This window comes from Acomys minous (genome assembly GCF_964271855.1).
Source record: "Acomys minous genome assembly, chromosome: 6".
Taxonomy (NCBI): domain Eukaryota; kingdom Metazoa; phylum Chordata; class Mammalia; order Rodentia; family Muridae; genus Acomys; species Acomys minous.
The window spans coordinates 122,459,062-122,485,823 of NC_140487.1; the positions used below are offsets into that span (position 1 = coordinate 122,459,062).

Consider the following 26,762-nt stretch of genomic DNA (forward strand, 5'->3'; position numbering starts at 1 on the left):
AAAAAATGAATGGATTTTTCATTTTCCAGAGAGAATGGACTAATGGTCATTTTAAAAATATACATACTAAATTCGCTATAAGTGTTATTGGTGAGTCCTTACTAGATTGTTTAGTTGTTCAATTCCTTCAGAATTTTTCTATTATATTTTATTTGTAGAGTTCTATACACTTTTTGCTAAATCTTATGGTGTTTTTTGTTGTTTGTTTGTTTGTTTGTTTCTTTTTGAGACAGGGTTTCCCTGTGTAGCCTTGGCTGTTCTAGACTCACTCTGTAGACCAGGTTGGCCTCAAACTCACAGTGATCTGCCTGCCTCTGCCTCCTGAGTGCTGGGATTAAAGGTGTACCCAGCACTTATGGTATATTTTTATTTTATTTTATTTTTTTACATGTTTTGTTTTTAGAGAGTGTTTCTCTGTGTAACCCTGGCTGTCCTGAACTCACTTTGTAGACCAGGCTGGCCTCAAATGCACAGTGATCCACCTACCTCTGCCTCCCAGAGTACTGGGATTAAAGGCGAGCACCACCACACCCGGCTTAGAAAGGTACTTTTTATCTTTTTTGTTTTCTTTTTTTGGTTTCTTGGAGACAGGGTTTCTCTGTGTAACAGTCCTGGCTGTCTGGGAACTCTCTTTGTAGACCCCGACATGGGTGCCAGGTATCCAAACTCAGGTCCTCACAAATGCATATAATTTACCTACTTATTCCTTTCTTATTAATCATGAGCATATTAATCCAGTCTAACAGGTAGCTGATGCCAACTGACATAAAGTCTCTTGAGCTAGGGTAGCCTGGGTTTAATGGACTGCCCAGCAGATCCGTAGAGAGAATAGTTTGTGTGTTGTATGGGTGCACTACCTGCCAATTAAAAAGCCTGTGGGTAGAATAGAAGATGGGAGACATCCAGCAGGCAGAAAGGATTCTGGGATAGAGCCACACATGGGGGATTCATCCAGGAAGCTGTCAGAAGGATGGACACGTGGTACCTGAGCAGAGGTAGTCAGTCACTTGGCTGAATGGAGATTAGTATAAATGGTTATTTTAAGTTATGAGCTAGTCAGAGAAGAGCCTAACTATATGGCCTAGGCATTTGTAAATATATTTTGGGGCTCATGAGTCGTCATTCTGGGAGGTTGGGGCTGGGAGGGAAAACATCCTACTACAAGGATCATTAGCTTTATTGTACTCCAGTAGGACATAGCTGAGGTAAAGTCCACAATCTTTTTTTTTTTTTTTTTTTTTTTTTTGGTTTTTTGAGACAGGGCTTCTCTGTGTAACCTTGGCTGCCCTAGACTCACTTTTGTAGTCCAGGCTGGCCTCGAACTCACAGCGATCCACCTGCCTCTGCCTCCCGAGTGCTGGGATTAAAGGCGTGTGCCACCACGCCCGGCAAAGTCCACAATCTTAAGGACAGTGCAGAGAAGACTCCAAGTGAAACTAAAACACTAGTACACCTTTCTTCTAGGAAAAAAAAAAAAGTCAAGCTAGGCACAGTGGCGCACGCCTGTAATCCCAGCACTCAGGTGGCAGAGGCCGGTGGATCACTGTGAGTTCAAAGCCAGCCTGGTCTACAAAGTGAATCCAGGGCAGCCAAAGCTACACAGAGAAGCCCTGTCTCGAACCCCACCCCAAATTTCAAAGCCCACTGTCTGGGACTGGGTGGCCTTTCAGTCAAATGTCTTCCTCCAGTACACTGACTCCAGTATTGCCCTCCTGGGCTGCTGTGCAGGGAAGAGTAATGCCGTTGTCTCTTCCGTCATGTTGCTGTGTTCAGCTAGTAATTATGAGTTCACTCAGCTCTGGGGACCACAGAGTTAAGTCAGCAGTCACGCTTGGAGTCGGTTCCCCCCAGTGTCCAGAGGAGAGGAAGAACGTGGGCATCTCCAGCTCACCTTGGGCCCTTGCATATTTTAGACCTGACTCACAGAAACTTATGGAATTCTCAATGTAGAGCTGTAAGCTTTGAGCTTAGCATCTAGGGAGTGAAGTCCCAGGCTCTCGCCACACACTGAGTGATCCACCCACTGCAGTGGCCCTCAACCTATTGCTAGAGTCTTTTGAAGAGGAAGGGGGCAGGCTGGAGAGGTGGCTCAGAGGTTAAGAGCACTTACTGCTCTTCCAGAGGTCCTGAGTTCAATTCCCAGCAGCCACATGGTGACTCACAACCATCTATAATGTGATGTGATGCCCTCTTCTGGCCTGCAGGTGTACATGCAGGCAGAGCAATGTGTACATAAATAAATCTTTAAAAAAAAAAAAAAAGAGGAAGGAGGTGTAAGTAGTTTGTTCTGAACTACGCAGCCCAAGATGTTCCTGAACTCACAGCTCCTGAGGGCTGATGACAGTCCTAAGCCATCACACCTTGTGGCTCTCCCTTGTTCCTGGAATCATTGGCCACTCATCCTCAGGAACAAGGGAGCACAAGTCAGGAACTGGGGATTTGGTGGCCCGTGAGCACGGACAGAAATGACCTTCGGGGGATCAACTTTGGGGAGGCAGATACATTTTATTCTGGGTCAGTGAGGGGCAGGGAGAACTTTGGGGAAGGGGTGAGGCTACTCAGGGTGGGTAAATGTCCTTGGCTGAAGGGCTAAGGTACCGAGATGCCTCGCACACAAAGGGAGTCCTCCGAGCTTGGGCTTTCTGGGACTTTAGGAGCAGGGTTTCCTGCCACGCCCTTCTTGTGACAAAGTTTGGCATGTAGAACCTTCACATTTGGTCTTTCTCTTAATGTCTGTGGCTCAGCAGTTAAGTGTATATAACCAGGAAGGATTTCAGTGCTATGGAGGAGAATTAAACTGGGTTAAATTTGGAAACAGTGATTTGCCCCCAGCGTATTTGGACAAGACCAAAATCCTGCTCAGCTAAGGGCTCAGCAGTTACTCGTTTTACACCATAGAATACAGAACTCTCTCATCAGTTACTCTCTGGAAATTGAGTGGAAAAGCTAATGTAACAATTGTGTGTAATGTATTTCGCTGGACAATGTCTGGATACTGGGTTTTGGGGGTACCTGTCTTAGAAGTCAAGGTAAGCCAGGCATGGTTGCTCACACTCCCAGACCCAGTATACTAGAGGCAAAGATATGAGAAAAGTAGATCAATGTGAATTGGAGGCCAGCCTGGTCTGCATACCAAGTTGCAGGCCAGCCAAGGCTAACCGGTGATTCCTGATCTCCAAAAGCAAGTGGAGTGGGCTACGGGCTGGCTGGGAGCAGCTCCTCCCAGTGTGATGCTTTTGTTAGCAGTCGTTACGAGTACAACTGAAGCTACAACCAGGGAAAATAATTGTAACAAATTAATATTACTAATTAAAACTGCTGTATAACGAATTTGAAACTTTTATAAGCATGTCAGCATGGTGTCGGCTTAATAGCAAAGCATTAGTTTTAAAATTAGCTTTAGCTAAAATATGAGGAATACTTACTGTGCTTGTAGAGCATAGTGTTGCTAACTTGCTCGTTAAGTTCACAGTGCTGAGATAAAATCCAGGGCCTTGTGGCTGCCAGGCAAGCACTCTGCAGACCTCAGGCCTGAAGAGATTTGTCATTTTCACTTAAAAGAAAAAAAATGTATTCCCTTTACATTCCAATGGCAGCCCCCCTCCTTCTCCCAGCTCCACCCTCTTCCCCCTTCCTTTCTCCTTAGGAAAGGGGAGCCCTGGGGCTGGGGAGATGGCTCAGAGGTTAAGAGCATTGTCTGCTCTTCCAGAGGTCCTGAGTTCAATTCCTGGCAACCACATAGTGGCTCACAACCATCTATTATGAGATCTGGTGCCTTCTTTTGGCATGAAGGCAAAAACATTGTATACATAAATAATTAAAAGGGGGGGAGCCCCACCACTGTACCACCCCATCCCAACACATCAAGTTGCATCAAGACTAAGAGCAGCCTCTTCCACCGAGGCCAGACAAGGCAGCCCAGCTAGAGGAAAGTGACCCACAAGCAGGCAACAGTCCATGTCAGAGACAGCCCCTGCTCCACTGGCCAGGGGACCCACATAAAGACCAAGCCACCCACCAGGTACATATGTGTAGGGGGCCTACATCTGGAGAGATTTTTTTTTTTAAATTGGACAATGCATAGATTGGAAGACAGCTGCATGTAGTGGTGCAGGGCTGTAATCCCAGCACTCAAGAGATGGAGATAGGAAGCCGGGCGTGGTGGCGCACGCCTTTAATCCCAGCACTCGGGAGGCAGAGGCAGGCGGATCGCTGTGAGTTCAAGGCCAGCCTGGTCTACAAAAGTGAGTCCAGGACAGCCTAAGATACATAGAGAAACCCTGTCTTGAAAAACCAAAAAAAAAAAAAAAAAAAAAAAAAAAAAAAAGAGATGGAGATAGGTTGTGAGTTCAAGACCAACCGGGTTACATTTAAGACCCTGCCTCCAAAAGCTAAACTGACCGGTTCTATTTTGAATCTTAACTAAGCAGCCTTGAGCTGGGCATAATCCCAGCACGTGAGAGGTAGAGGCAGGGGCGTCATTTCAAAGTCATGCTTGACTACATAGGACGCTTGAGGCCAGCCTGAGTTCATATAGACCTTGTCTCAAAAATTATGTGTATATTATATTGAGTGCCCGTGCACACACACAGAGCTATTGTTTTTGTTTTTTGAGACAAGGTTTCTCTATGTAACCTTGGCTGTCCTGGACTTGTTTTGTGATCCAGGCTGGCCTCGAACTAGGTATTTTCAATTTATAGACAAGGTTCTCACCTCCCACCACCAGGAAGGACAAGGAAGACCAGTGGTTGTGCTGAGTCCACTCTAGAAAGAACCACCAACATTTTATTTGGAGGGTTCTCTTTGAATTTCCAGATCCTTAGCTGATCTGTTGCTGGTAGTGGCTGTTACTGAAATGTAGTGATTTTCACATGGCATAGGAAGAAAAGCTGACTTAAGAACACTCCATGCAGGGCTGGAGAGATGGCTCAGAGGTTAAGAGCACTGACTGTTCTTCCAGAGGTTCTGAGTTCAATTCCCAGCACCCACATGGTGGCTCACAAACATCTGTAATGTGACCTGACGCCCTCTTCTGGCCTGCAGGTGTACAGGCGGGCAGAACACTATACATAATAATAAATAAATAAATCTTTAAAAAAAATAAAAGAAAGAAAAAAGAACACTCCATGAGAGCCAGGGGGTGGTGGCGCACGCCTTCAATCCCAGCACTCGGGAGGCAGAGGCAGGTGGATCGCTGTGAGTTCGAAGCCAGCTTGGTCTACAAAGCAAGTCCAGGACAACCAGGGCTAGCAGAGACCCTATCTCAGAAAAAAACCAAAACAAAACAATAAAAAAAAAAAAAAAAAACAACCCAAAAACCACTCCATGCTGGTTCACACTCTTTATTGAGGCCATGGCTGCATTTCGCAGAGTGGGTTACTTGCAGGAGGAGAAGGTTTTCCAGAAGAAGTTCTTACAAGGCTTTTTATCCCGGCGTGGGGGCTGCTGGAGGGGCGGGCTTTCCGGACGCTTAGACACCTCAGGGGCATCCCCTCCGATGAGGGCGCTGGAGCTGGCTTGGGACGCCCACTCACGCCACCAGGCAAGCAGAGTCAGGAGGCCGCCTCTGCCCTCTGCATCGTCCTGCTGTGTTTTTAGAGTAGATGACAGGGGGAGAGAAAAGCAACTATTGGAATTAGAATGAGCGATGCTCGCCCTCCCTCACAGAAAGCAAGCTGTTGCTTAACAGCCCACAGTCCCCCCAAAGGCTAAGTCAGAACAAGTCTAAAGTGACTGCTCTGCAGGGGAAAACAGACACGTCAAAACAACGACAATGACAACAACAACAACAACAACAGCAAAAATTGCTGACTTTGCCAGCCATGACAGCACACAGGCCTTCACCTCAGGCAAAGGCAGGTGGATCAATGTGAGTCTGAGGCTAGCCTAGACTACACAGTGACACCTAGCCTCAAAATAAATGAATTGTTATTCCATCTTATACTCTTTGCTGAGGTCCTTAGCTATGTGACTAGCAAGTCTGTCAAGGTGACTGACAGCTGAGAACCCTGAGCAGAGACAGGCTGGTTTAAGTTTGTTTCCGACTTCAGACATCCTCCTGGATTTTCAGAAATCAGAATGGACTCAGATGCTAACGTCTGGTCTTTCAAACTCCTTGGGAAGCTTCTAGGAGCGCTCTGATGATAAACGGCCCTTCTGAAACTCATCTGGTAATCTCAGAGAAAAATCCATTTTTAATGGTCAACTTTATGTACTCTTTCTTGGAACTTTTTCAAAATGGAAAAAAAAGAGAAAGTAAATCATTTGATGAAATTATAAATTTATCCCATGGAAAATCAGATGATAGGAATTAATTTGAGCAAGAAAGAGCATAGCTGTGTATATAAATTAAGGCAGCCTGCATGACCAACACTGGTAGGAGGTGGTCCAGAAGTGTACTGTGACAGCCAGGAGCAATTGCTGCCTCCGAGGCCAGCCAGAGCAGACAGTAGCGGAGAGGTGTCCCCAAACGAGCAAGGACAAACGGAGATCTGAATGGGACACTGCAGTGTCCTGGGGTCACACATATGTGTACACACACACACACACACACACACACACACACACACCATCATGCAAATGCAGGGCAACAGACAAACAGCAGCCCAGCCTGTGCAAGTGGGGGCTGTACTCACCACACCGGCCTGGCCACTGGGCCCACTCTCCAGGGGAAGGGCAGTGGCTGCTGTTCCCCAGAGCAGCAGTAACAGCAGAGCGAACGCTGACGGCCACTTGCCTCTGGCACTGCGGCCACCCATCCTCTTTGGTGGCCCTGAAGTCTGTGGTTTGTGGACGAGGGTCCCTTTCGTATTTTAAGCTACAGTGCCAGATGCTTCGGGGTCTGCACACGTCCACTAAAATCTTGCACGCCTCTCCACACTCGTGCAGTGACGCACAAGCCGGGGCAATCAGCTCTCACAGAAACATTTGTGGGGTTGGATTTAGCCCCTTAATTGAAGACTTGGGACTTTTCCTGTGTCTACAGTGGATGTGCTCTTATTTTAGAACACGTGCGCACGGGCTCTGAGGAAGCTCTGCTTCCTTATAATTGTGCCCGCAGCAAGCAGGAAGCCATCAGAACAAAGCCAAGTGATTTCACAGAATATGAAATGAGGCTTGGATAAGGAGCTAAAATGTGGGCTCTTACCCACATGAAAGCAAGACTGAGGGGCTGGGGTGCAGCTCAGCCCGGCACGTGCTTGTCATGTGTGAGGCTCCGGGTTCCGTCCCCAGCACCAAAACCAAAGTACGTCTGAATCTGCTATCAGCATAGGAAGCTAGGTTCAGTGAAGACCAGGGACCCAGGACCAGCATTTCACCCCGTCACAAGGACGAACCAAGAGCTGGCCCAGCACTGCCCTCTGCCCGGGGCCAAACCCAATTTCTTCAGCCAGACCTTCCACTCACTCAAGTATAGATGCTGCTGCAGAAGACGGAACCGAGGGCCCTCTGCACCTCAGGGACTGCACCCAGGGACAGACACCAGCGCTGACCTCTGCACCTCAGGGACTGCACCCAAGGACAGACACTGACTCTGTCCTCTGCACCTCAAGGACATCAACGCTTGCACAGTTCTTGGTCTAGGGCTTTCTAAACTCCCCAGGTTAGCAAATAGCACATTTCCCCCCAACACAGGGTCTCTCTGTGTAGCCTTGGCTGTCCTGGACTCACTTTGGAGACCAGCCTGGCCTCGAACTCAGAGGTCTACCTGCCTCTGCTTCCCTGAGGGCTGGGATTACAGGCGTGCACCACTGCACCTAGCGCCACATTTCCCCCCCCCAAAAAAAAGGCCAGTGAGATGGTTCCATAGGAAAAGCAGTCTGTTGCCAAACCTGATGGCCTAAGTGAATCTCCTGGATCCTCACAGTAGAAGACTGCTTCTCTCAGACTGTCACATGACTAGGCATACCATAGCTCACGTACCCTCACATATACACACATGATAAAGGTAACTTTAAAAAATTAGGGCCTTAAGCCGGGCGTGGTGGCGCACGCCTTTAATCCCAGCACTCGGGAGGCAGAGGCGGGCGGATCGCTGTGAGTTCGAGGTCAGCCTGGTCTACAAAGGGAGTCCAGGACAGCCAAGGCTACACAGAGAAACCCTGTCTCGAAAAACCAAAAAAAAAAAAAAATTAGGGCCTTATGTGTTGACACCTACCTTTAATCCCAGCATAATACAACTATTTTAAGAATGGTGGTGTTTTCTTATTTTGGTCCAAAAAACAAATGGCCAGGACTTTGGAGGCAGAAATAGATGGATCTCTGAGAATTCAAGGCTAGCCTGACCTACATAGCAAGTTCCAGGACCGTCAGGGCTGCATAGTGACCTGAGAACCTGGGGTCCACCCTGGAGCCCACACATCGGTGGAAGGCACGAACACACTGGCTCTGTAACACACCTGTCCTCTGACCCGCACACTCATGCTGCAGTACACACATGCCCCTCCCCCAGGCGCAGACACCTTTTAACACTGTGGCCCAGGTGTAAGATGCCTGCCTTGTGTAGGTCACAGTCACTATCTGAGAACCTGTGCTTGCCATCCCCAGAGCCCACCCCCTCCCAAGACAGTGACAAAGCCCTGGGCCACCTCCAGATCCTCGTGACTACTAAGTTCAGAATTGTGGGGACAAATGCACAGAGCCGGCATAGCCAGGAAGACCACAAAGTCCATCTCGGAGCACCAAGATCCAAGGACGGCTCCTAACTGGACAAAGCAACTGACCAGAGGCTCCTTCTAAAAGGAAGGCCACAGCCCTGCTCAACTTCCAGGGCCGGCTCTCTCGGCCACACTGGCATTAAACTCAGGTCATCAGCCGTGGCAAGTGCCTTTCTCCCTGGCCCCAGACATCTCTCTGTCCCCCACTACTGTAAGGGAAGGAGAGCAGGCCCTGAGCACTCACACAGGGACAGCAGAACAGGATCCTTGGGACATTTGGTAGCTCCAGACTTTCTCCTCAAGCAAAGCCCTGCTCAGGAGAGCCAATGCTTAATGACAAAATTGCAGAGAAGTCACATAAAACCATGTTTCTGAAGAAAATACCTTTAAAGAGTTAGAAATTCCATTCCCAAACCATCTCTCACTGGTGATCACAGGGCTGAGGGCCTGAACCCTTAGCAGCCAGAGCTAAGTAAACACGGCTTTGCTCACTTTTCAGAGACTGTTATTTGGCCCAGAAAACAGTGAAGGACTTCACTTATCCCCAAAACACCCAGCATGCCTGACTGCTCACACGCTTCATCAGTCACTAACACAGTGAGTGTGCCATGTAAACGCAAGCCTTTCCAGTGCCGAGTGCAGCGTGCGGACGGCTTTGCAGGAATTCCCAGCTCTTTTAAGCTTCTGCCAAGAATGAGTTGAAGCAGGCAGCACAGAAAGCTACCCAGACACTTGATTTTTCTTTTAACTGTCTCTATGCCTTCAGACTGCCTGTGGCGGTGCCGAAGGCTTCCTTCCCCAGGTGGCCAGGGCTTAACTTTCACTGTCCATTGCTTCAGCTTCGGGCTCCTTGGAGCTCCTGTTTTCATCGTCCAGCCTCCTTTTCTTCTTGGCCTTTCGCTCTAGGTTAAGCTGAGCAATCTCTTCATTCTTCTTTGTGATGTATTTTAGCTGTGTATACGTAAAGCAAAACTTTAAGTCTTCAAGTCTGTCCATAAACAAACCTACAAGTAATCATAACAACTTATACCATCTCCAGTATTCCAAAAGAACTGGTGGAAATTCACAGACTCAACTATTTCCTGAGAACTAAGACTCAGTCCAGTCCAGTCCCTGCTCTTGTGGCAAGGAGATCAGAGGAAGGGCTGGGACCAGGCAGGGTCGCTGTGCTCTAGATCTGCCATTAGCTAGGTGACCCTGGCACCTCTAAGTGTCAAGTGTCTTCACCTGCAAGATGACAGCTTGGTCAAAATGATTCCTTAGATGTGGAAAAACACACATTGGGCTGGAGAGATGGCTCAGAGGCTAAGAGCACTGGCTGCTCTTCTGGAGGACCTGTGTTCAATTCCCAGCATCTACATGGTGGCTCACAACCATCTGTAATGAGATCTGGTGCCCTCTTCTGGCACACAAAAAGCATGCATGCAGAACACTGTATACATAATAAATAATTTTTAAAAAAGAAGAAGAAATAGAAATTGTGCTCTTTTTTGCATAGCCAGCCTTGCAGATGTCCATCCAACTCTAGTTCATCAGAACTACAGGTATGACCTGCCTGGGGTTGGGGGGGGGGAGGGACGACACACGTAATCCAGGTTCCTGGGGTGCTGACACAGTCAAAGCCTACCTTGGCTAAAAGTCAAGTTCAAGACTAGCCTGTATAATTCAGCATGACCTTGACTCAGACAAGAAATGGGGCTGGGGAGACAGATCTGTGGTTAACAGCATTTGTTGCTCTTGCAGAGAGCCCAGGTCTGGCCCCGGGTCTGGTTCCCAAGACCCACGCTGTAGCTCACAGCTATTGGCTAACTCCCGTTCCAGGGTGTCTGAGACCCTCTTCTGACCTCCAGGGCTACAGCATACGGTACCCATGTAGGCCAAACAGTCATACGCATAAAGAAATAAGCACTGCCTGCTCTTCCAGAGATCCTGAGTTCAATTCCCAGCAACCACATGGTGGCTCACAACCATCTGTAATGTGATCTGATGCATACTGTATACATAATAAATAAATCTTAAAAAAAAGAAAAAAAAAAGAAAAGAAATAAGCTTCACAAAAAAGAAGTAAGGAGGGCGCCGGACACGGCATGGTGCTGTGCCACTTGTCCAGCGTGGGATGGAGGGCAGGGTGGCTACCACAGGCAAACCATCCCCGCAGACCAACTCATGCCTAGGCTGTGACATCATGCTGTAAATGAAACATGGGACCAAAGTTTTGCAATATTACAAAAAAGGTAAATTATGGAATCCAGAGAGGGCTGATTAGAAAAATTGAAATTGGCTTTGCAAGATCCATCATAATGAAAGGAGACCATAAATTACAGGCAGGGCCGAATGGCTCAACCGTCTCCAGTTTTTAATGCAAGGTGCCCTGAGGAATAACTACACGCCTCCCAGTGATTAATTGGGAATAATGTATTCCGGTGGGGAAGGGGAGTGAAGGAAGAAATCCATCTCTCACCAGTGAATTACTCCGCCTGGCTAAGAGCTTCACGTCCTCCGTGGTGACCGTGCTTCTTTTGGCATGTCTGCGGAAAGGGCAGGAGCAAGTCACAAAGCGTTGGGAATTAGAGTTTGATGAAATAGGAGTTCACGGTCAAACCCGAGACGAGCAAGGATGCCTAAGTGGCACCATTCTTCAGACGGAACCAGCAGGCAATAAAGACACCAAGTGGGTGGACTTACTAACCAAGGCGCCAGCAGCCCCGCGGGGGACACCGCCCGAGGGCCCAGTGTGTGGGAGAGCAGAGAAGGGGGTCTAAGGGTTCAAAGCCATCTAAAGTCAGCTGTGTGTGTGTGTGTGTGTGTGTGTCTTGGTAGTCAGTGCGATCACAGACTGTGCAAGGTGAGTATACAATGTTGGTGAAGAAAAAATACATCGTAAGATACCAGTCTGCCTCTGCTTAAGTAGAGATTAAGTAGGTCAATGAGCAAGAAACCAACACAGTGCTGGCTTCTGAAGCTGCCCTCCTGCACACATGCACACGCCTGGCCCAACACAGAGCTCCCTTTAAACTGGTTCTGCCTCCTGCTCACAGCTTGGAAGCAGAGCATCACTGTGAAAGATGTGGGCAGGAGAGACGGCGCTGCAGATAGGGCTGCTCCCTGCTCTTGCAGAGGGTGGAGCGCAATGGCCTCCATCTACAGCTGGTAGATCACAACTGCCTGTAACTCCAGCTCCAGGGGAGCCGCTGCCCTTCTTCTGGCCTCTGTGGGCACCCATGCTCATGAGGACACACACACACGTGTGGACACACATATGAGATAGTAAACTATACTAGGTCATTTATTACGGATTATGTCATTACTGACTTCTGTCTAAAGAGCTTTGCTAGCAGGGATAAGTAGAAAACTGTGTCCTCAGCACCAATTACTCCTCGCAGAATGTCGGCTTGCTCAGTTGGAGATGGAATCACACAGCAACAACTAATTTAACATTAATGACCATTGTCATTCTTTACACCTGGCTGAATGTGCACATTCTGTGTCATTTCATAACAACAGCGCCCGTACGAGAACACACACTTCAAGATTAGAAGAGGGAGTCTTGATCACATAGCTCAGGCTAGCCTCAAACTGGCAATCCTCCTGCCTCTGCCTCCTGAGTGCTAAGATTACAGGCATTAGCCACCAGGCATGGCTTAAAATTCCATTGGTTGCTGGGTGGTAGTGGCACACACCTTTAATCCCAGCAGTCAGGAGGTAGAGGAAAGTAAATCTCTGCATTCGGGGCCAGACTCCAGACTTTCTAGGATGGCCAGGACTACACAGAAAAACTTGTCTTGCCGGGCATAGTGGTGCACGTCTTTAATCCCAGCACTCGGGAGGCAGGTGGATCTCTGTGAGTTCGAGGCCAGCCTAGTTACAAAGTAAGTCCAGGACAGCCAAGGCTACACAGAGAAACCCCGTCTAAAAGAACCAAAATCCAACCCCCCCAAAAAAACTTATCTCATAAAACAAACCAAAACCAAACATGGCTCCTTCCTGCCCCTGCTCCCCGCAAAACTTCTCATTAGCAAGCTGCAAGCACCAGGCAGAAGCAACCACACAGTATAAAGCCACCTTGCAGATGTCCTGGAGAGTGCGTAGTTAAGCAGTGAGAGGCAATATGAGCCAGTCTCAGTCTGTTTATACTCATGATTGAAAATATAGTGAAAGGGGATGGAGAGATAGCACAGAGGTTAAGAGTACTGTCTGTTCTTCCAAAGGTCCTGAGTTCAATTCCCAGCAACCACATGGTGGCTCATAACCATCTATAATGAAATCTGGTGCCCCCTTCTGGCATGCAGGTGTACATGCAGTCAGAGCACTGTATACATAGTAAATAAATGTAAAAAAACACAAGAAAGAAATAAGCGTACTGCCTTTTCACAAAGCGGGTATTCCTGGACATCTGTGGAGTGCAGCATCTTTCAGCCTGGTGCCGGTCTGTGTAGGTCTTACTGTCCTCACTGTCCTAGCTGGGTGAGTAGGGATGCTGCATATCTGCCGTTGCTCTCCATAACAGAAACTCCCTAAGTCAAGTCCCAGCCCTAGAATTTAAGTGTATTTTCTCACAGGAACAATGGTATAAATGCTGGTTGGGCTGTCACATCAAGCCACAAAGCTATTCAGTTAGTGGTACCAGTGACTGCACAAACATCCCACCACCCAGCTACAAGCCACCCTGCAAAGACTATCTCTATCTCCCTGTTGGCTTGAAACTGTAGTGCCCAGGTTCCTCCCTGGATTGGACTGCCACAGAGTACTGAAGTCTGCATAAGCAAAGGTGATCTTTTGAGAATACCAATTTTGTTCAACGATAAACTTCAAAATACTTTGTTATAAGAAAGTGAACTGGGATATCAGAAAAATGAATGCAAAATTCAGACATAAGAATTTTTTTTTTGTTTTGTTTTTTGAGGCAAGATATGCATGTACACCTCTGTACCACATCTGTGCCTGGTGCCTGAGGAGGTGTAAAGAGGGTGTGGGGCCCCTGGAATTGGAGTCACGGACAGTCGGGGGCCATCATACGGATCTGGAAATTGAATTCAGGTCCTCTGCAAGAACACGTGTTCTTAAGCACTGAGCTACCACCTCTCCACCCCCAGTCTCTGGATCTTGTGACAAAGCGTCACTATGTAACCCAGACCAATCTAGAACTTGTGATCCTCCTGCCTCAAGTTTCCAAGCAGCAGGATGACAGGCCTCGCTTGTTTCTGGAAATAGACAAAAATGTTCGTAAAGATTTCACTGACTTCCACAGCTAACACAAAAGGAACTCGAAGGCAACAGCACTTCATGGGACTGAGGGGGGTGGGCAGAATACGCAGCAGCTGGATGAGCTATCAGCATCCCATAATACTGCCTCATCTCTCTTGGCTAAGCTGATGACGCTCAGCAGTTTTTAGGGGAGATTTAGAGCCCCCTGAGGACCGGCTGCTGTAAGTCACTGAGAATATCCATCCGAGGAACAGCGGAGGAGCAAGGTGAGGAGCAAGGCTGCTGCGGGGCTGAGCGGGCAGGGGCCTCAGTCACTCCAACCATTTGCAGAAGCAATGGCTTCCAATTACCTGAGGAGGTACTAATTGAGGAGAGCATAATTCACCTGTAAAAGCCCGGGCCTCTCCAGCTAGAGCAAGCCTCCTGCACTTCCCAGGATGCCTGCGTCTTCCTCACAGCCCGTCATTCCCTGTACACTGCAAACAATCAGGGCTGCGGCACAATGCGGCCCGCTCCATGAAGGGACCGACCCCCCAGGTTCCCAAGACCCTGAGCATCAGGCTGTCCCCAAGAAACAGTTTTTAAAACTGGCAGCCAAACATGTGCAGAGTCCCCAGGGGCGGAGGGGTGCAGGACTCAGACCTTCAACAGGGGGAGCTGGGTAACTGGGAGACAGTCTGAAATGACGTGTTCAGGGCAGGTGTTAACTCCCTGCAGCATCATGACGAGCCACAACCCCCCCGAAAACAAGAGCTCCTGAAATAACATCCCCAGATGGGGCACAGTGATGTCAACAGCCCTCAAAGTACAAAATCAGCTTCTCTACCCACCTGGCAAACATTTCAAGGTCTTTGGCAAAATTTTCTGAAAGAGAGGGAAAAAATAGATTTTAGCTGGCTGATCTCCACCTTCAGAAGGAGCAAAGCCTTGGTGTCTAGTCAGCGCACAGCACCATGTTTTAAAAATCACCACCATCCCCAGCCCCTACCCGCAGCCTCGGCTCCCATCCCAACCCCGTCCTTCCCAGCACCCTCCACTCTTTTTACAAGTCCTGTCCTAACTGTGACACTGTGTTCCTCTCAAGTCAAGCAAGTGCTGTCACACCCACTATGGAAAGCACGGAAGTCTCACAGAACACTGAAATGGAGACAGTGTCCAACGTTCCAGCCGCCGCCGCCGGGGCAGTTTAAACAAGATGCCGATGCCTCCTGACGGTCCTCCCCACAGCACCCAAATCGCACAGGCACAAGGTGCTGAGGAAGGCTGTGGCCAGGTGTTGTGTGTGGGCCTGAGACACGCCACGGCTTCCATTACAGTGGCCCCCAGGCAAATGCCATAAAAACGCAGTGGCCTTGTCGTACCGCACTGTCGAAAAGTCACCTCCGCGATCGCTGCAATGGCCTGTTTGCTGAACTCCATCTGTTTGTCCAAAGCAACTTCCTGGCAGAGACAGCCGACCGTGTAGTGAACTGCTGCCTTTAGTCTCTGCGGGGAAAGCAAAGTCCTCAGGGACTGCAGAAAAGAGCTCACGCATCTTGGAGATTAAGACCACGGAGAGGGGCTGCCTAACTCTTGCGGTTCTTTCCCTGTGGCTGAGTGGCAGTAAGTGTACTAACCGGTCAGGACACTCTGGAGTGTGACTCGGGGAATCCTGCCTTCCAGCTCATGGTTATGATGTAGGTCACAGAACGGTGACATCTATAAGAGCCAGCAGGGAGCCGTGGCACCAGGCCCTGCCAAACCCTGCCCCATGCAGCCTTGCTTATTAAGGGCCCATATTGGGAATCCGATGAGAAACCAGTTTGTGGCCTAAGCTACCGTCCCCAGAAGCCTCAGCCTGCGTGCACAGATGACAGGACACTACCAGGAAAGCCACCTGATGATCCTTTGATCTGGAGGGTCACAAGCCACCTCAACAGCCTTCCAGTCCCTCAGGAACCCCCTCACTGACTTTTGGCAAGTGCTGGGGACCCAACCAGAGCCACTCGTGCTAGGCAAACACTCCCACCGAGTCACATCCCCAGGCCTCAGGAGCCCTTTTCAACACTGAAAACCCTTGCTCTTCCCTAGCGGGGAAAGGGGGAAGAGGCCCTGAGCAAGCTACGCCTGCGCTCTCCCCACTGATGTGTGAGCACTTTCCCTGGGAGAGGCAAACCCCTCCTTACAGGGCACCGGCATTCCACCATGCCTAACTTGGGGAACCAATGTACTCACTGGGCAAAGGCAGAGCTTGCATGGGGGGGGGGGGGGGAGACCAAAGTAGCCACAGGACCTCCAAGTCTCAACCCAGCACGGAGGACAACTTCCCCAGGTTGCACAGACTGGGTGCCGTGTGGTACCCGACCACAGTCTGTACTCTCTACAGGAGAGACCCTGAGGCCAGGCGCACTTAGCGCACAATTACATGCAGCTGGTGACTGAGACGAGGTGAAGGCCTAGAGGCCCAAACTGCCTCCTATGAGGGAGGCTCAACAGGTCTTATTGTGAGGGTCTCTCAAGAGGCCACAGCTGCTCTGTTTGGAGGATCACTCTATGACATCTGAAGACAGAGCTGAGGCAAGCGTGTGGACATCTGAATCTAAGACACCAGCAAGTATCCACTGCCTAGGCAAGATGAGGGCCAACTGCAGTAGGCCAGGACGTTCGAGGCCAGGCAGATGAGCTAGGGACCTGTCCCCTAACCTCTCAGACACCAGGCAAGGGAAACCCAGACCTCTGGCAGAAGAGACACAAGAATCATCAACCAAGCAGGGAGAAGACCCGGGTAGGGTGGGGGCTGGGAACAGAACTCGGATCTCAATGAATGCATGCGCCTCCTGCAAGTTTTGTCGGCCCCCGAGGGCTGGACTGCCTGCCTTCTTCCGTGCTGCAGACTTAGTGGCTAAACTCAGAACCCTGCCCACCTTGGTCAATGTCATCTACATGCCAAGAATGCCGCCTGAGTGGTGTTGAGGTCCTCAACAGGTGCACCCGAGCTGGGAAGCTAATTTAAACTCAGCTTTACAAGCGCATTTAATCAGTAAGTGTTTACTGTCTGTCTGCTCTACAAGCTGAGAATACAGACACAAAAATGTAGCTGCTATTGTACTGAACATGCACTACCAGCAACGTAGTTCAGTGGCAGAGTGCTTGCCTATCATGTCCAAGTCCCGGAGTTCAATCCCGAGTACCACAAATAAAAGAAAACAAGATTTCCAGACGCAGTGGCGCACGCCTTTAATCCCAGTACTCAGGAGGCAGAGGCAGGCGGATCGCTGTGAGTTCGAGGCCATCCTGGTCTACAAAGTGAGTCCAGGGCAGCCAAGGCTACACAGAGAAACCCTGTCTAGAAAAACCAAACCCCCCCTCCAAAAAAATATGTGGGTGTATGCCATGGTGAATTGTGGGTAAAGGTGATTGCTGCCAAGTCTGATAGCCCAACCCCTGAAAGTTGTCCTCTGACAGTACCCCATCAAAATAAACAAATATAACATAAGAATTTAACCATAGTCTATGCTCTCCTATTACACTTTTGCTATTAATGGACTTTTCAAAACTGTAGGCGTCAAAAAAACAACAAAATGAATCTGGTGATAGTGACACACGGGAGGCAGAGGCAGGTGGATCACTGTGAGTTCAAGGCCAGCCTGGTCTACAAACCTAGTCCAGGACAGCCAAGGATACACAGAGAAACCTTGTCTCGAAGGAAAAAAAAAATGGAACTGCAGGGCTGGAGAGATGGCTGAGAGGTTAACAGCACTGACTGCTCTTCCAAAGGCCCTGAGTTCAATTCCCAACAACCACATGAGGGCTCACAACCATCTATAATGAGATCTGGTGCCCTCTTCTGGCCTGCAGGTGTACATGCAGGCAAAACAATAATAAATAAATCTTTAAAATAAATAAATAAATAAATAAATAAATAAATAAATAATCAAACAAACAAACAGAATTCCAGAGGCTGGAGACATGGCTCAGAGGTTAAGAGCACTGCCTGCTCTTTCAAAGGTCCTGAGTTCAATTCTCAGGAACCACATGATGGCTCACAACCATCTATAATGTGATCTGATGCCCTCTTCTGGCCTGCAGGTGTACATGCAGGCAGAACACTGTATACATAATAAATAAATAAATTTTTACAAAAAAAAAAATTGAATTCTATCCAAGTTAAACTTCTGAGCGATTCCAGGAAGCTAACTTCTGAAATGTGACAGACTCTCAGGGGGATGTAAGAGACAGACCAGCTTCCTTGTCTGCAAGGGATGCAAGCTGAAATATGCCACCCTGGCTTTGGCCTGTACTCTCATCTGATTTTTCTTTCATTTTTTAGACAGAGTCTCCCTGTAACACAGGCTGGCCTGGAACTCGAGAGATCGGCCTGCCTCTGCCTGCCCAGGGCTGGGATCAAAGACTCTGAAACAAGAACTTTCACCCAGCAGCTAAAATGGCGCTCAGCTGATCCCTAGACAGGGTCAAGGCTTTAATACTTTGTTTGTTTTTTGAGCCAGGGTTTCTCTGTGTAGCCCTGACTGTTCTGGACTCACTTTGTAGACCAGGCTGGCCTTGAACTCACAGAGATCCTGGGCTTTAATACTTAAGTAACTTTCAACCCAGCACTCAGGGAGGCAGAGGCAGGTGGATCTTTTTTGAGTTTGAGGCCAGCCTGGTCTAAAAAGTGAGTCCACAACAGCCAAGGTTACACAGAGAAACTCTGTGTCAGGGGAAGAAAAAAAAAACCCAAATCACATCAAATCAAAACAAAACCTTAAATAAGACCCTAAAAAAGTGCTTGCTACAGAATTAAGCAGCTATTCTCTAGTTTCCTGATGCTGAGACCCTTTAATACAGTTCCTCGTGCATTAAAATTATTTCAGTTCTTACTTAATTTTAGTACATAAATCATAAAGCTGTTTCATTGTTACTCCATAACTCTAACTTTGCTACTGTTATGAATCATAATTTAAATATTGTACAGGATATCTAGTTCAAGGGGGTCATGACCCACGGGTTGAGAACCAATGAAATAAAGCAAGCTACTGCCAAGTGAAAACAGACGGTGGGCACTTGGGTGTTCACGGCTCCACTCTAGCAACGGTTCCAAATTGCTGCATTTCTTAAAGCAAGCCAGCAGGGCAGACGGCTGGTGGAACGCAGGACTAGCTAAAGAAGAAACTCCCCAGCCCCTTAGCTCGGATTCATGAACCGACGGAACCAACCCTAGCTCTGACACCACCTTGAGCTGTAGTTTATTCCTATTCCAGCTTTGCAAAGGAGAAAACTGCACTTGGGCCACGGCAAACTGAAGCTGGAAGACCCGAAACCACAACCCAAGGCAGAGGGAGGGCGGATCCCAGGACAGCCTGCCAGGGGCTGGATCCCGGCTCTGAAAACCCTTCCCTTCATTTTCCATGTCCCTCTGGGGACTAGCGAAGTGCTCAGATCCTCAGGCTACTGGACGGACCAGGTTTTTTGTTTTGTTTTGGTTTGGTTTGGTTTTTTTTGGTTTTTTGAGACAGGGTTTCTCTGTGTAGCCTTGCCTGTCCTGGACTCCCTTTATAGACCAGGCTGGCCTCAAACTCATAGCGATCCGCGTGCTGGGATTAAAGGCCTGGGCCACCACCCCCGGCCTCTGACCAGTTATTGTTACTCTTCCATAATGGTAGAATAAGGAATTCTCAATCAATGGTGACTACATCCATCCAGACAGCACCATTTTCCCTTATTCCTTTTCTTTTGCTTTGGTTTTCCTGAGAGAGGAGGTTTCTCTGTGCAGCCCTGGCTGTCCTGGAGTTCATTATGTAGACTAAGGCAGGCCTTGAACTCAGAGATCTGCCTGTCTCTGTCTCCTGGCTTAATTTTCAATTATCAGGACACCAGGAAAAGAAAAGTACAACCTGCTGGGCGAGTCTAACAGTTTCTGTATTCTTTTCTCTCTTATCCTAGGAATCTAGCGTGCAGATCACACACATACACACACACACACCCCGTCTCTCTCTCTCCAGGTCACCACTGTGTAGACTAGGCTAGCCTCGAGCTCACAGGCATCGGCTTGCTCTCACTCCTGAGTGGTGGAATTCCCTTTTGAGGCAAGATATCTCTGGGTAGCTTAATTGATCCGAAATTCAAAATCAGCCTGTCTCTCTTTCTCTCCCCTCACTCAACCCATCCCCATTCCCCACCCCGTACCCCCTTTTACATTTTGATTTTTCAAGATAGTGTTTCTCTTTGTAGCCCTGGCTGTCTTGGAATCACTTTGTAGAGACCAGGCTGGCCTCGAACTCACAGGGATCCACCTGCCTCTGCCGCCCTCTGAGTGCAGGGATGAAACGCGTGCGCTGCCACCACTACCACCCGGCCCCTTTTGAGACAGGACCCCCTATATTCCAGGCTGGCCTGGAACTCGGTACATTCCCCCCCGAAGATGACGCTAAACTTGCTTCGGCCTCCACCCCACCCCACCCCGAGAGCTGGGATCACAGTCGTTCACCACCGCGCCTGGTAGGTGCGGTGCAGGGCCTCGAGCCCACGGATTCCCGCATTCTGGGCAAACCCTCCGCCACCTACGCTCCGTGTTCTCCCTTTAGCGCCCACATCCCACCCTCACCGCCCTGGGAAAGCCGAGGACACCCGCAAGCAGGAAGCAGGGGAACCCCACCCCCCACCCCCGCCTTGCAGCCGAGTGACGCATGCGTACACGCGGAGGCCAAACCTGGGGGCCTTTCCCTCTCCCAGGAAACCGCCGTCCTGCCCTTGCTGGGACCCCGCTTGTTTTGTACCTGCCGGTGAGAGAACTGCTGCTGCTCCTCAGCCTCCGCCTCCTCCATCACTGCGGGCAGCCCCAGCAGGCGCACCACAGCCGGCTCGGATTTTCCCGCTCTACCTCGGCGACGGGCCGCGCAGAGGATCAAAGCGCGAAGCGCCTCCTTCCTGTCCCCCCGCGCGCGCCCCCTGGCGGCGGCTCGCGGAAGGGTCTTGCTGGCGTTGGGGTGACTCCAGGACCCCCGTGCAGCAACCTTAGACGCTGTCTCAAGGCCTGCCACTTAACCGTCTGTAAGAACACGCATGAGATGGCTCAGTGGTTAGCAGTAGCTGAGAGCACCTGCCGCTCTACCGAGGGCCCAACACCCACATCAGGTGGCTCACAAAGAACCTGTAACATACATCCATACATATGCATAATAATAAATATTTTAAATTTAAAAAAATAATATGTATGTGTCGGGTGTGGTGGTGCACCCCTCTAATCCCAACACTAGGAGTCATAGGCAGGTAGATCTCTATGAGTTTGGGACCAGCGAGGGCTACATAGTGAGACCCTGCCTCAAAACAAAACAAAACACAACAACAAAATAAAACAAACACAAGCATGTATAGCATACAATTAATAAATGATAATTAGGCTGGCAAGATGGCTTGGTGGGTCAAATCACCTGTCCCTGCAAGCCTGGGTCCCTGAGTTTGATCCCCAGAACCCACAGAGGAGAATTTGTCAGCTTCTGACTTGCACTGTGTGCTCACACTCACACAAACCACACACGTGTTAGCTAATTAATGTAAGTAATTAAATGCAGTGCTTCTATGGCGAACCCTACACACATGCATCCTCAGGGTGTGTTGCAAAAAGCCATGAATATTTATTGTTGTTCTTTTTTGTTTGTTTGTTTTCTATTTTTCCAGACAGAGTTTTTCTGTGTTAGCCTTGGCTGTCCTGGACTCACTTTGTAGACCAGGCTGGCTTCGAACTTACAGCAATCCACCTGCCTCTGCCTCCTGAGTGCTGGGATTAAAGGCGTGCGCCAAGACGCCTGGCTTGAGAAACCCTGTCTTGAAAAACCAAATAAATAAATAAATAAATAAATAAGAAAGAAAGAAAGAGAAAAACCAAAATTGAAAAATTAAAAAAGAAAGAAGAAGACAGCAGTGAGGCTGCTTAAGAGGCAAAAATGAGTTCCTCTTCCCTTACCAATTAAAGAATTAAAAGGCAACGCCAGGAGTGGAATCCCAGCACTTGGTAGACAGAAGCAGAAGTAGGCAGATCTGAGTTCAAGGCCAGTGTGGTCAGAAAGAAAAAAAGGCAGGCAGGAAGGAAGGAAGGGAGGGCAGGGGGAAGTCTTGGGGAGTCCTGAGTCCTGGCAAAGGAGTTAAACAGTACCAGGGAAATAAGGCTCCCGTTTAGGGTTCTTTCTTTCCTTCTTTCTTTTTTGCAGTTTTTCATGACATGGTATCACTATGTAGCCTGGAGCTCACTCTATAGACCAGGCTGGTCTCGAACTCACAGAGATCTTCGGGCCTCTGCCTCCCAAGTGCTGGGATTAAAGGTACATGTGCCACCATACCCAGCAGGTTCTTGTCTCTTAGTTAAAAAAAAATTAAGAACATAGCCGGGGGTGGTGGCACACGTCTTTAATCCCAGCACTTGGGAGGCAGAGGCAGGTGGATTGCTGTGAGTTCGAGGCCAGCCTGGTCTACAAAGTGAGTCTAGGACAACCAAGGCTACACAGAGAAACCCTGTCTCAACCCTCCCCCCCCCCAAAAAAAAAGAGTTGGAAATAGTGCTACCTTAAGACCCAGCTATACCGCTCCTGGGCATATACCCAAAAGATGCTCCATTGTACCACAAGGCCATTTGCTCAACTATGTTCATAGCACCTTTATTCGTAATGGCCAGAAACTGGAAACAACCTTGATGTTCCTCGACTGAAGAGTGGATACAGAAACTGTGCTACATTTACATATGGGAATACTACTCAGCTATTAAAAACAAGAACATCATGAATTGGCAGGCAAATGGATATTTGCTAGTTCCATGTGGGTACTGGAAATTGAACTCATGACCTCTGGAAGAGCAGCCAGTGCTCTTCACCTCTGAGCCATCTCTCCAGCCCCTCACTTGAATTTTGTGTTTGTTTTGTTTTTCTAGACAGAATTTCTTTGTGTAGTCTTGTCTGTTCTGAACTCAGTTTGTAGACCAGGCTGGCCTCGAACTCACAACAGAGATCCACCTGCCTCTGCCTCCTGAGTGCTGGGATTAAAGGCGTGCGCCACCACTCTGGGTTTTACTTGAGTTTTTTTTTTTTTTTTTTTTTTTTTGGTTTTTCGAGACAAGGTCTCTCTGTGTAGCCCTGGCTGTCCTAGACTCACTGTAGACCAGGCTGGCCTCGAACTCACAGCGATCCGCCTGCCTCTGCCTCCCAAGTGCTGGGATTAAAGGCGTGCGCCACCACCGCCCGGCGAGTTTTTTTTTTTTAATAAAGATTTATTTGTTTATTTATTTATTTATTATACAGTATTCTGCCTGCACGCCACTAGAGGGCATCATATCACATTATAGATGGTTGTGAGCCACCATGTGGTTGTTGGGAGTTGAACTCAGGACCTCTGGAAGAGTAGACAGTGCTCTTAACCTCTGAGCCATCTCTCCAGCCCTTTACTTGAGTTTTGTTTTGTTTTGTTTTGTTTTGTTTTGTTTTTTGAGTTTTTGATATTAGCTACTGTGATGGATTCTCGGAGTTGATTTGATTTGCATTTTTCTGATAACTAAGGGTGTTGAGCATTTCTTTAAGTGTTTCTCAGCCATTAGAGATTCCTTTGTTGAGAGTTCTCGGTTTAGCTCTGTACCCCTTTTAAATTAGATTATTTGGTTTCGTGGTGTTTAATTTCTTGAATTCTTTATATGTTTTGGATATTAGACCTTTGTAGGATGTAGGGTTTGTGAAGATCTTTTCCCAATCTGTGGGCTGTTTTATGTCCTATTGACAGTGGCCTCTGCCTTAGAGAGCTTTTCAGTTTCATGAGGTCCCATTTACTGATTGTTGATCTTAGAGACTGAGCTGTTGGTGTTCTGTTCAGGAAATTGTCTCCTTTGCCAATGAATTCAAGGCTCTTCCCCATTTTCTCCTCCTCCTCCTTTCTTTTTCCTCAAGACAGGGTTTCTCTGTGTTAGCCTTGCCTGTCCTGGACTCGCTTTGTAGACCAAGCTGGCCTTGAACTCACAGCAATCCGCCTGCGTCTGCCTCCTGAGTACTGGGATTAAAGGCGTGTGCCACCACTGCCCAGCGGAGATTCCATTCTTTACACAATAGAATCACACACAGCACTGAATTTTGATTATCCCTTTGTCTTTTTAAGCCTCTGAGGGTTTTAACCAACCTAGTCTCCCCAATTTTCACTGCGGCTTCTCCATATGCAAATCATATACTCTGCCAGGATGGTGGTGACCATCTTAGGCTGAGGCAGGCAGGTAGTGAGCTCAAGGCCGACTGAGCAAAACCATCTCAGAAAGAGAAAACGAATGATAATTAGTTCTCAGTCAGTCCCCACTCTCTGTCCCCCACATGCTACCTTGCAGTGAAGAGGCCAATGAACATCCCTGTGGTGTCATGTGGCTGGGTCTGAGGCAGCGTCTTTGCAGGTTGAAAGTATTTCTACTGATGGTGCAGAAGCCTAGAGTGGCCACTAGATGTCACTGTTGTTCCACTGCAATCAAAGTCAGGGCTGCCTGGTTATAATATTGTAGTGCTGGCCTTGTCCCCCTCGTGATCCTAGGGTCACTTCCCATCTCATCTGCCTGTGGGAGGTCGACTTCACAAGTAGAAACAGCCACAGGGACGAGAGCTCTTCACAGGCTTAAACTGCTTGGAAGCGGGTAGAGGCCACATCTGATGCCTAGGCCTTGTGTCAACACTCATGCCCTCTGCTCACTTCCCATCATCCTTAGTGCAAATAAGACATTTAAAGCCGGGAGTGGTGGTGCATGCTTTTAATCCTTGCAGAGGTAGCAGAGGCAGACAGATCACTGCGAGTTCGAGGACAGCCTGGTCTACAAAGCAAGTCTAGGACAGCCAAGGCTACACAGAGAAACCATGTCTCGAAAAACAAAAACAAAACAAACAAAAAGACATTTAAGACTTCTTGAGCCATTTTCAGGTCATTAAACAGGACACCGCAAGTATCGGTTTGGTAGCACCTTTCATCGGCTCTCCCTTAAACTGAACTGTAACATACAGCTTTGCAAAGCAGCTTCCATTAATGAACAGCACGTAAGGATTTCCTGCCTCTCTCACCACTGGGGAAATGGCATCTGGCACATCCTAGGTGACAAATGCCTGAGAGGTATTTACCTACAGATATCTTGTTTGTACATAAGGGGAAGGCAGTCTCACTGCCTGGCCCCTGGCATTGGCTTGCTAGGGTTCAAGTTCCTGCTCTGTTGAGCAAGTTAAACTCATCTGGCGGTTTGAGACAATACCCGCTGAGTTCAGAGGAGCTACATAGTGAAACCTTGGTTAAAAAAAAAAAAAAAAGCCCAGGAGGTCACAGGCTCTGAGGGGAAACCTACCTGTTGTTTTACTGTGTAGGTATAATGGCAAACCACACGGTGGGCAAGTACTCTCGCACTGAACCATACTAACAACCCAACAGGTTTTCTGTTGGCGCCTGCTTCCTGGAGGAAGGTAAGGGGTCTGAGTCACCGTCTAGGTAACTGCAGGCTGGCCTTAAACTCTCCACCTTCCTGCTTCCAGCTCCTGCGTGCTGGAGTCCCACTGTGTCATTATGGCCAGCCCAGCACACACAGGCACAAATGCCCCAGCTTCTTCCCTTTGGCCCCAGAGACTGAACTCAGGCGGTCAGGGTTGGCCGTATGGGCCATCCTCCTCCTGCTGTCAGGGCTTAAATCACACTAAGCAAATGCTGTGACCACATGGGGCCGGATTAGAAGCCATGTGAAAAAGCAAAGCTCATCAGGCACCACCAGGCATATGCTTGACATCTCAGTTCTGTGGAGGGAGGCAGAGGCAGGGGAATGACTCCCTGGGGCTCACAGGCCGGCCAGCCTTGCTGAACTGGGTGAGCCAAGGGTCACAGTGAGAGACCTCGTCTCAGAAAACTGATGGGCCTCTACATGCGTTAAGCACACACATGCACATGAACGCACTGCAAAGGGCCTGTGAGGAAAATGCCATTGAGACAGCTCTGAACTCAAACCCTAACTACGTGGCCTTGATGAGATGGTACATTAGCCCCCGGGCAGTTTTGTTTCTTGGTTTGTGTGGCTTTGTGTTCAGTCGGTGCCCAGGAGCCCGGACAGCAACTGAGCTTGTTGGGAACCCAGAAAACAGGGCTTCGACCCCCAACCAGCACTCCTTCACTCCCCAGGGGGACATCATGCTGGTGGTATGGGACAAGAAGCTCCAATCTGTTCTTAATTAGTACACCTACTGTGTGCTACACACGGGACACTGGCCAGAGGCCTTCTGCACATGTATACAATGTGGACTCCCCAATACAGCATCCCCTGGCACCAAGCAGGCCATATCCCAAGTGGCAGCTGCCGCTGCCTGCGTGGTGCTGAGTACCACATGCTGCTGCTCTCACTGGAGACTCTGACAATCTTTTTCCATGAGAGAACAGACTGTGGACAGGAAATGAAATCTGCTTTATTCTCCAGGCTTCCATCTGCCTCAGAGTAAGGACTACAGGGGAAGGAGCCTGCAAGTGGGGGCTGAGGGCAGGTGAGCCGGGCTCTCATGGAGGAAGAGGTTTAAAAGCACCTGGTGCCCCAGGAGGCTTGAGGCAGAATGACCGTGAGCTGAGGGCCATCACCTCAAATAACAAAAGACAAGGAGGAGTTGATGAAAAGCTGCTTTCCCGTCAGCTCAGCCTGCTCTGCGGGCTTCTGAGGCTGAGGTAGAAGACAGATGAGATGCCAGCTGTCCAAACAAGCATTGTTTGCTCTACTGTCAGGCTACTCTCGGGACTGACTCTAAAGCTGTCCAGAAAAAGCGTCTAACACAGTCAGACGGCCCCAGTAATGCCGTCAGTAAACAGGACATATGAAAAGCCTGGTTCAGGAGCAGACTGAGGGGGCACACCAGGGCGGGACCGCCACAGATTTAGTGCAGGAGACACAAAGAGGACCAA

General features: G+C 48.9%; 2 protein-coding genes across 3 annotated transcripts; both read right to left on the minus strand.

Moving 5' to 3' along the window:
• Nucleotides 1–5,326: 5,326 nt before the first annotated feature.
• Nucleotides 5,327–8,887, minus strand: LOC311600486 (cortistatin-like). 2 transcript variants are annotated; one of them, XM_084787232.1, is made up of 3 exons: nucleotides 8,140–8,887; nucleotides 6,636–7,969; nucleotides 5,327–5,583 (listed from the first exon to the last, which is right to left on the minus strand). In XM_084787232.1, the coding sequence occupies exons 2-3, from the start codon at nucleotides 6,756–6,758 to the stop codon at nucleotides 5,377–5,379; spliced, it is 330 nt and encodes a 109-aa protein (XP_084643358.1). In that variant the 5' UTR covers nucleotides 6,759–7,969; nucleotides 8,140–8,887; the 3' UTR covers nucleotides 5,327–5,376. The 2 variants fall into 2 exon arrangements, with proteins under 2 accessions (XP_084643358.1, XP_084643357.1); XM_084787231.1 differs by having other exon boundaries at nucleotides 5,327–5,586.
• A 138-nt stretch (nucleotides 8,888–9,025) lies between these two features.
• CENPS (centromere protein S) lies at nucleotides 9,026–20,748 on the minus strand. The gene is made up of 5 exons (XM_084787230.1): nucleotides 20,618–20,748; nucleotides 15,224–15,347; nucleotides 14,693–14,726; nucleotides 11,119–11,185; nucleotides 9,026–9,608 (listed from the first exon to the last, which is right to left on the minus strand). The coding sequence occupies exons 1-5, from the start codon at nucleotides 20,663–20,665 to the stop codon at nucleotides 9,471–9,473; spliced, it is 411 nt and encodes a 136-aa protein (XP_084643356.1). The 5' UTR covers nucleotides 20,666–20,748; the 3' UTR covers nucleotides 9,026–9,470.
• Nucleotides 20,749–26,762: the final 6,014 nt, after the last annotated feature.

Excerpts from the sequence above, each read along its gene's own strand:
- LOC311600486 (XM_084787231.1), bottom strand. The coding sequence starts at position 6,758 with ATGGGTGGCCGCAGTGCCAGAGGCAAGTGGCCGTCAGCGTTCGCTCTG. Across the intron at positions 5,587-6,635 it reads CCAGTGGCCAGGCCGGTGTG|CAGGACGATGCAGAGGGCAG; the intron begins GTGAGTACAGCC and ends CTAAAAACACAG.
- CENPS (XM_084787230.1), bottom strand. The coding sequence starts at position 20,665 with ATGGAGGAGGCGGAGGCTGAGGAGCAGCAGCAGTTCTCTCACCGGCAG. Across the intron at positions 15,348-20,617 it reads AGCAGTTCTCTCACCGGCAG|AGACTAAAGGCAGCAGTTCA; the intron begins GTACAAAACAAG and ends CTTTCCCCGCAG. Across the intron at positions 11,186-14,692 it reads GACCTTGAAATGTTTGCCAG|ACATGCCAAAAGAAGCACGG; the intron begins GTGGGTAGAGAA and ends CCCTTTCCGCAG.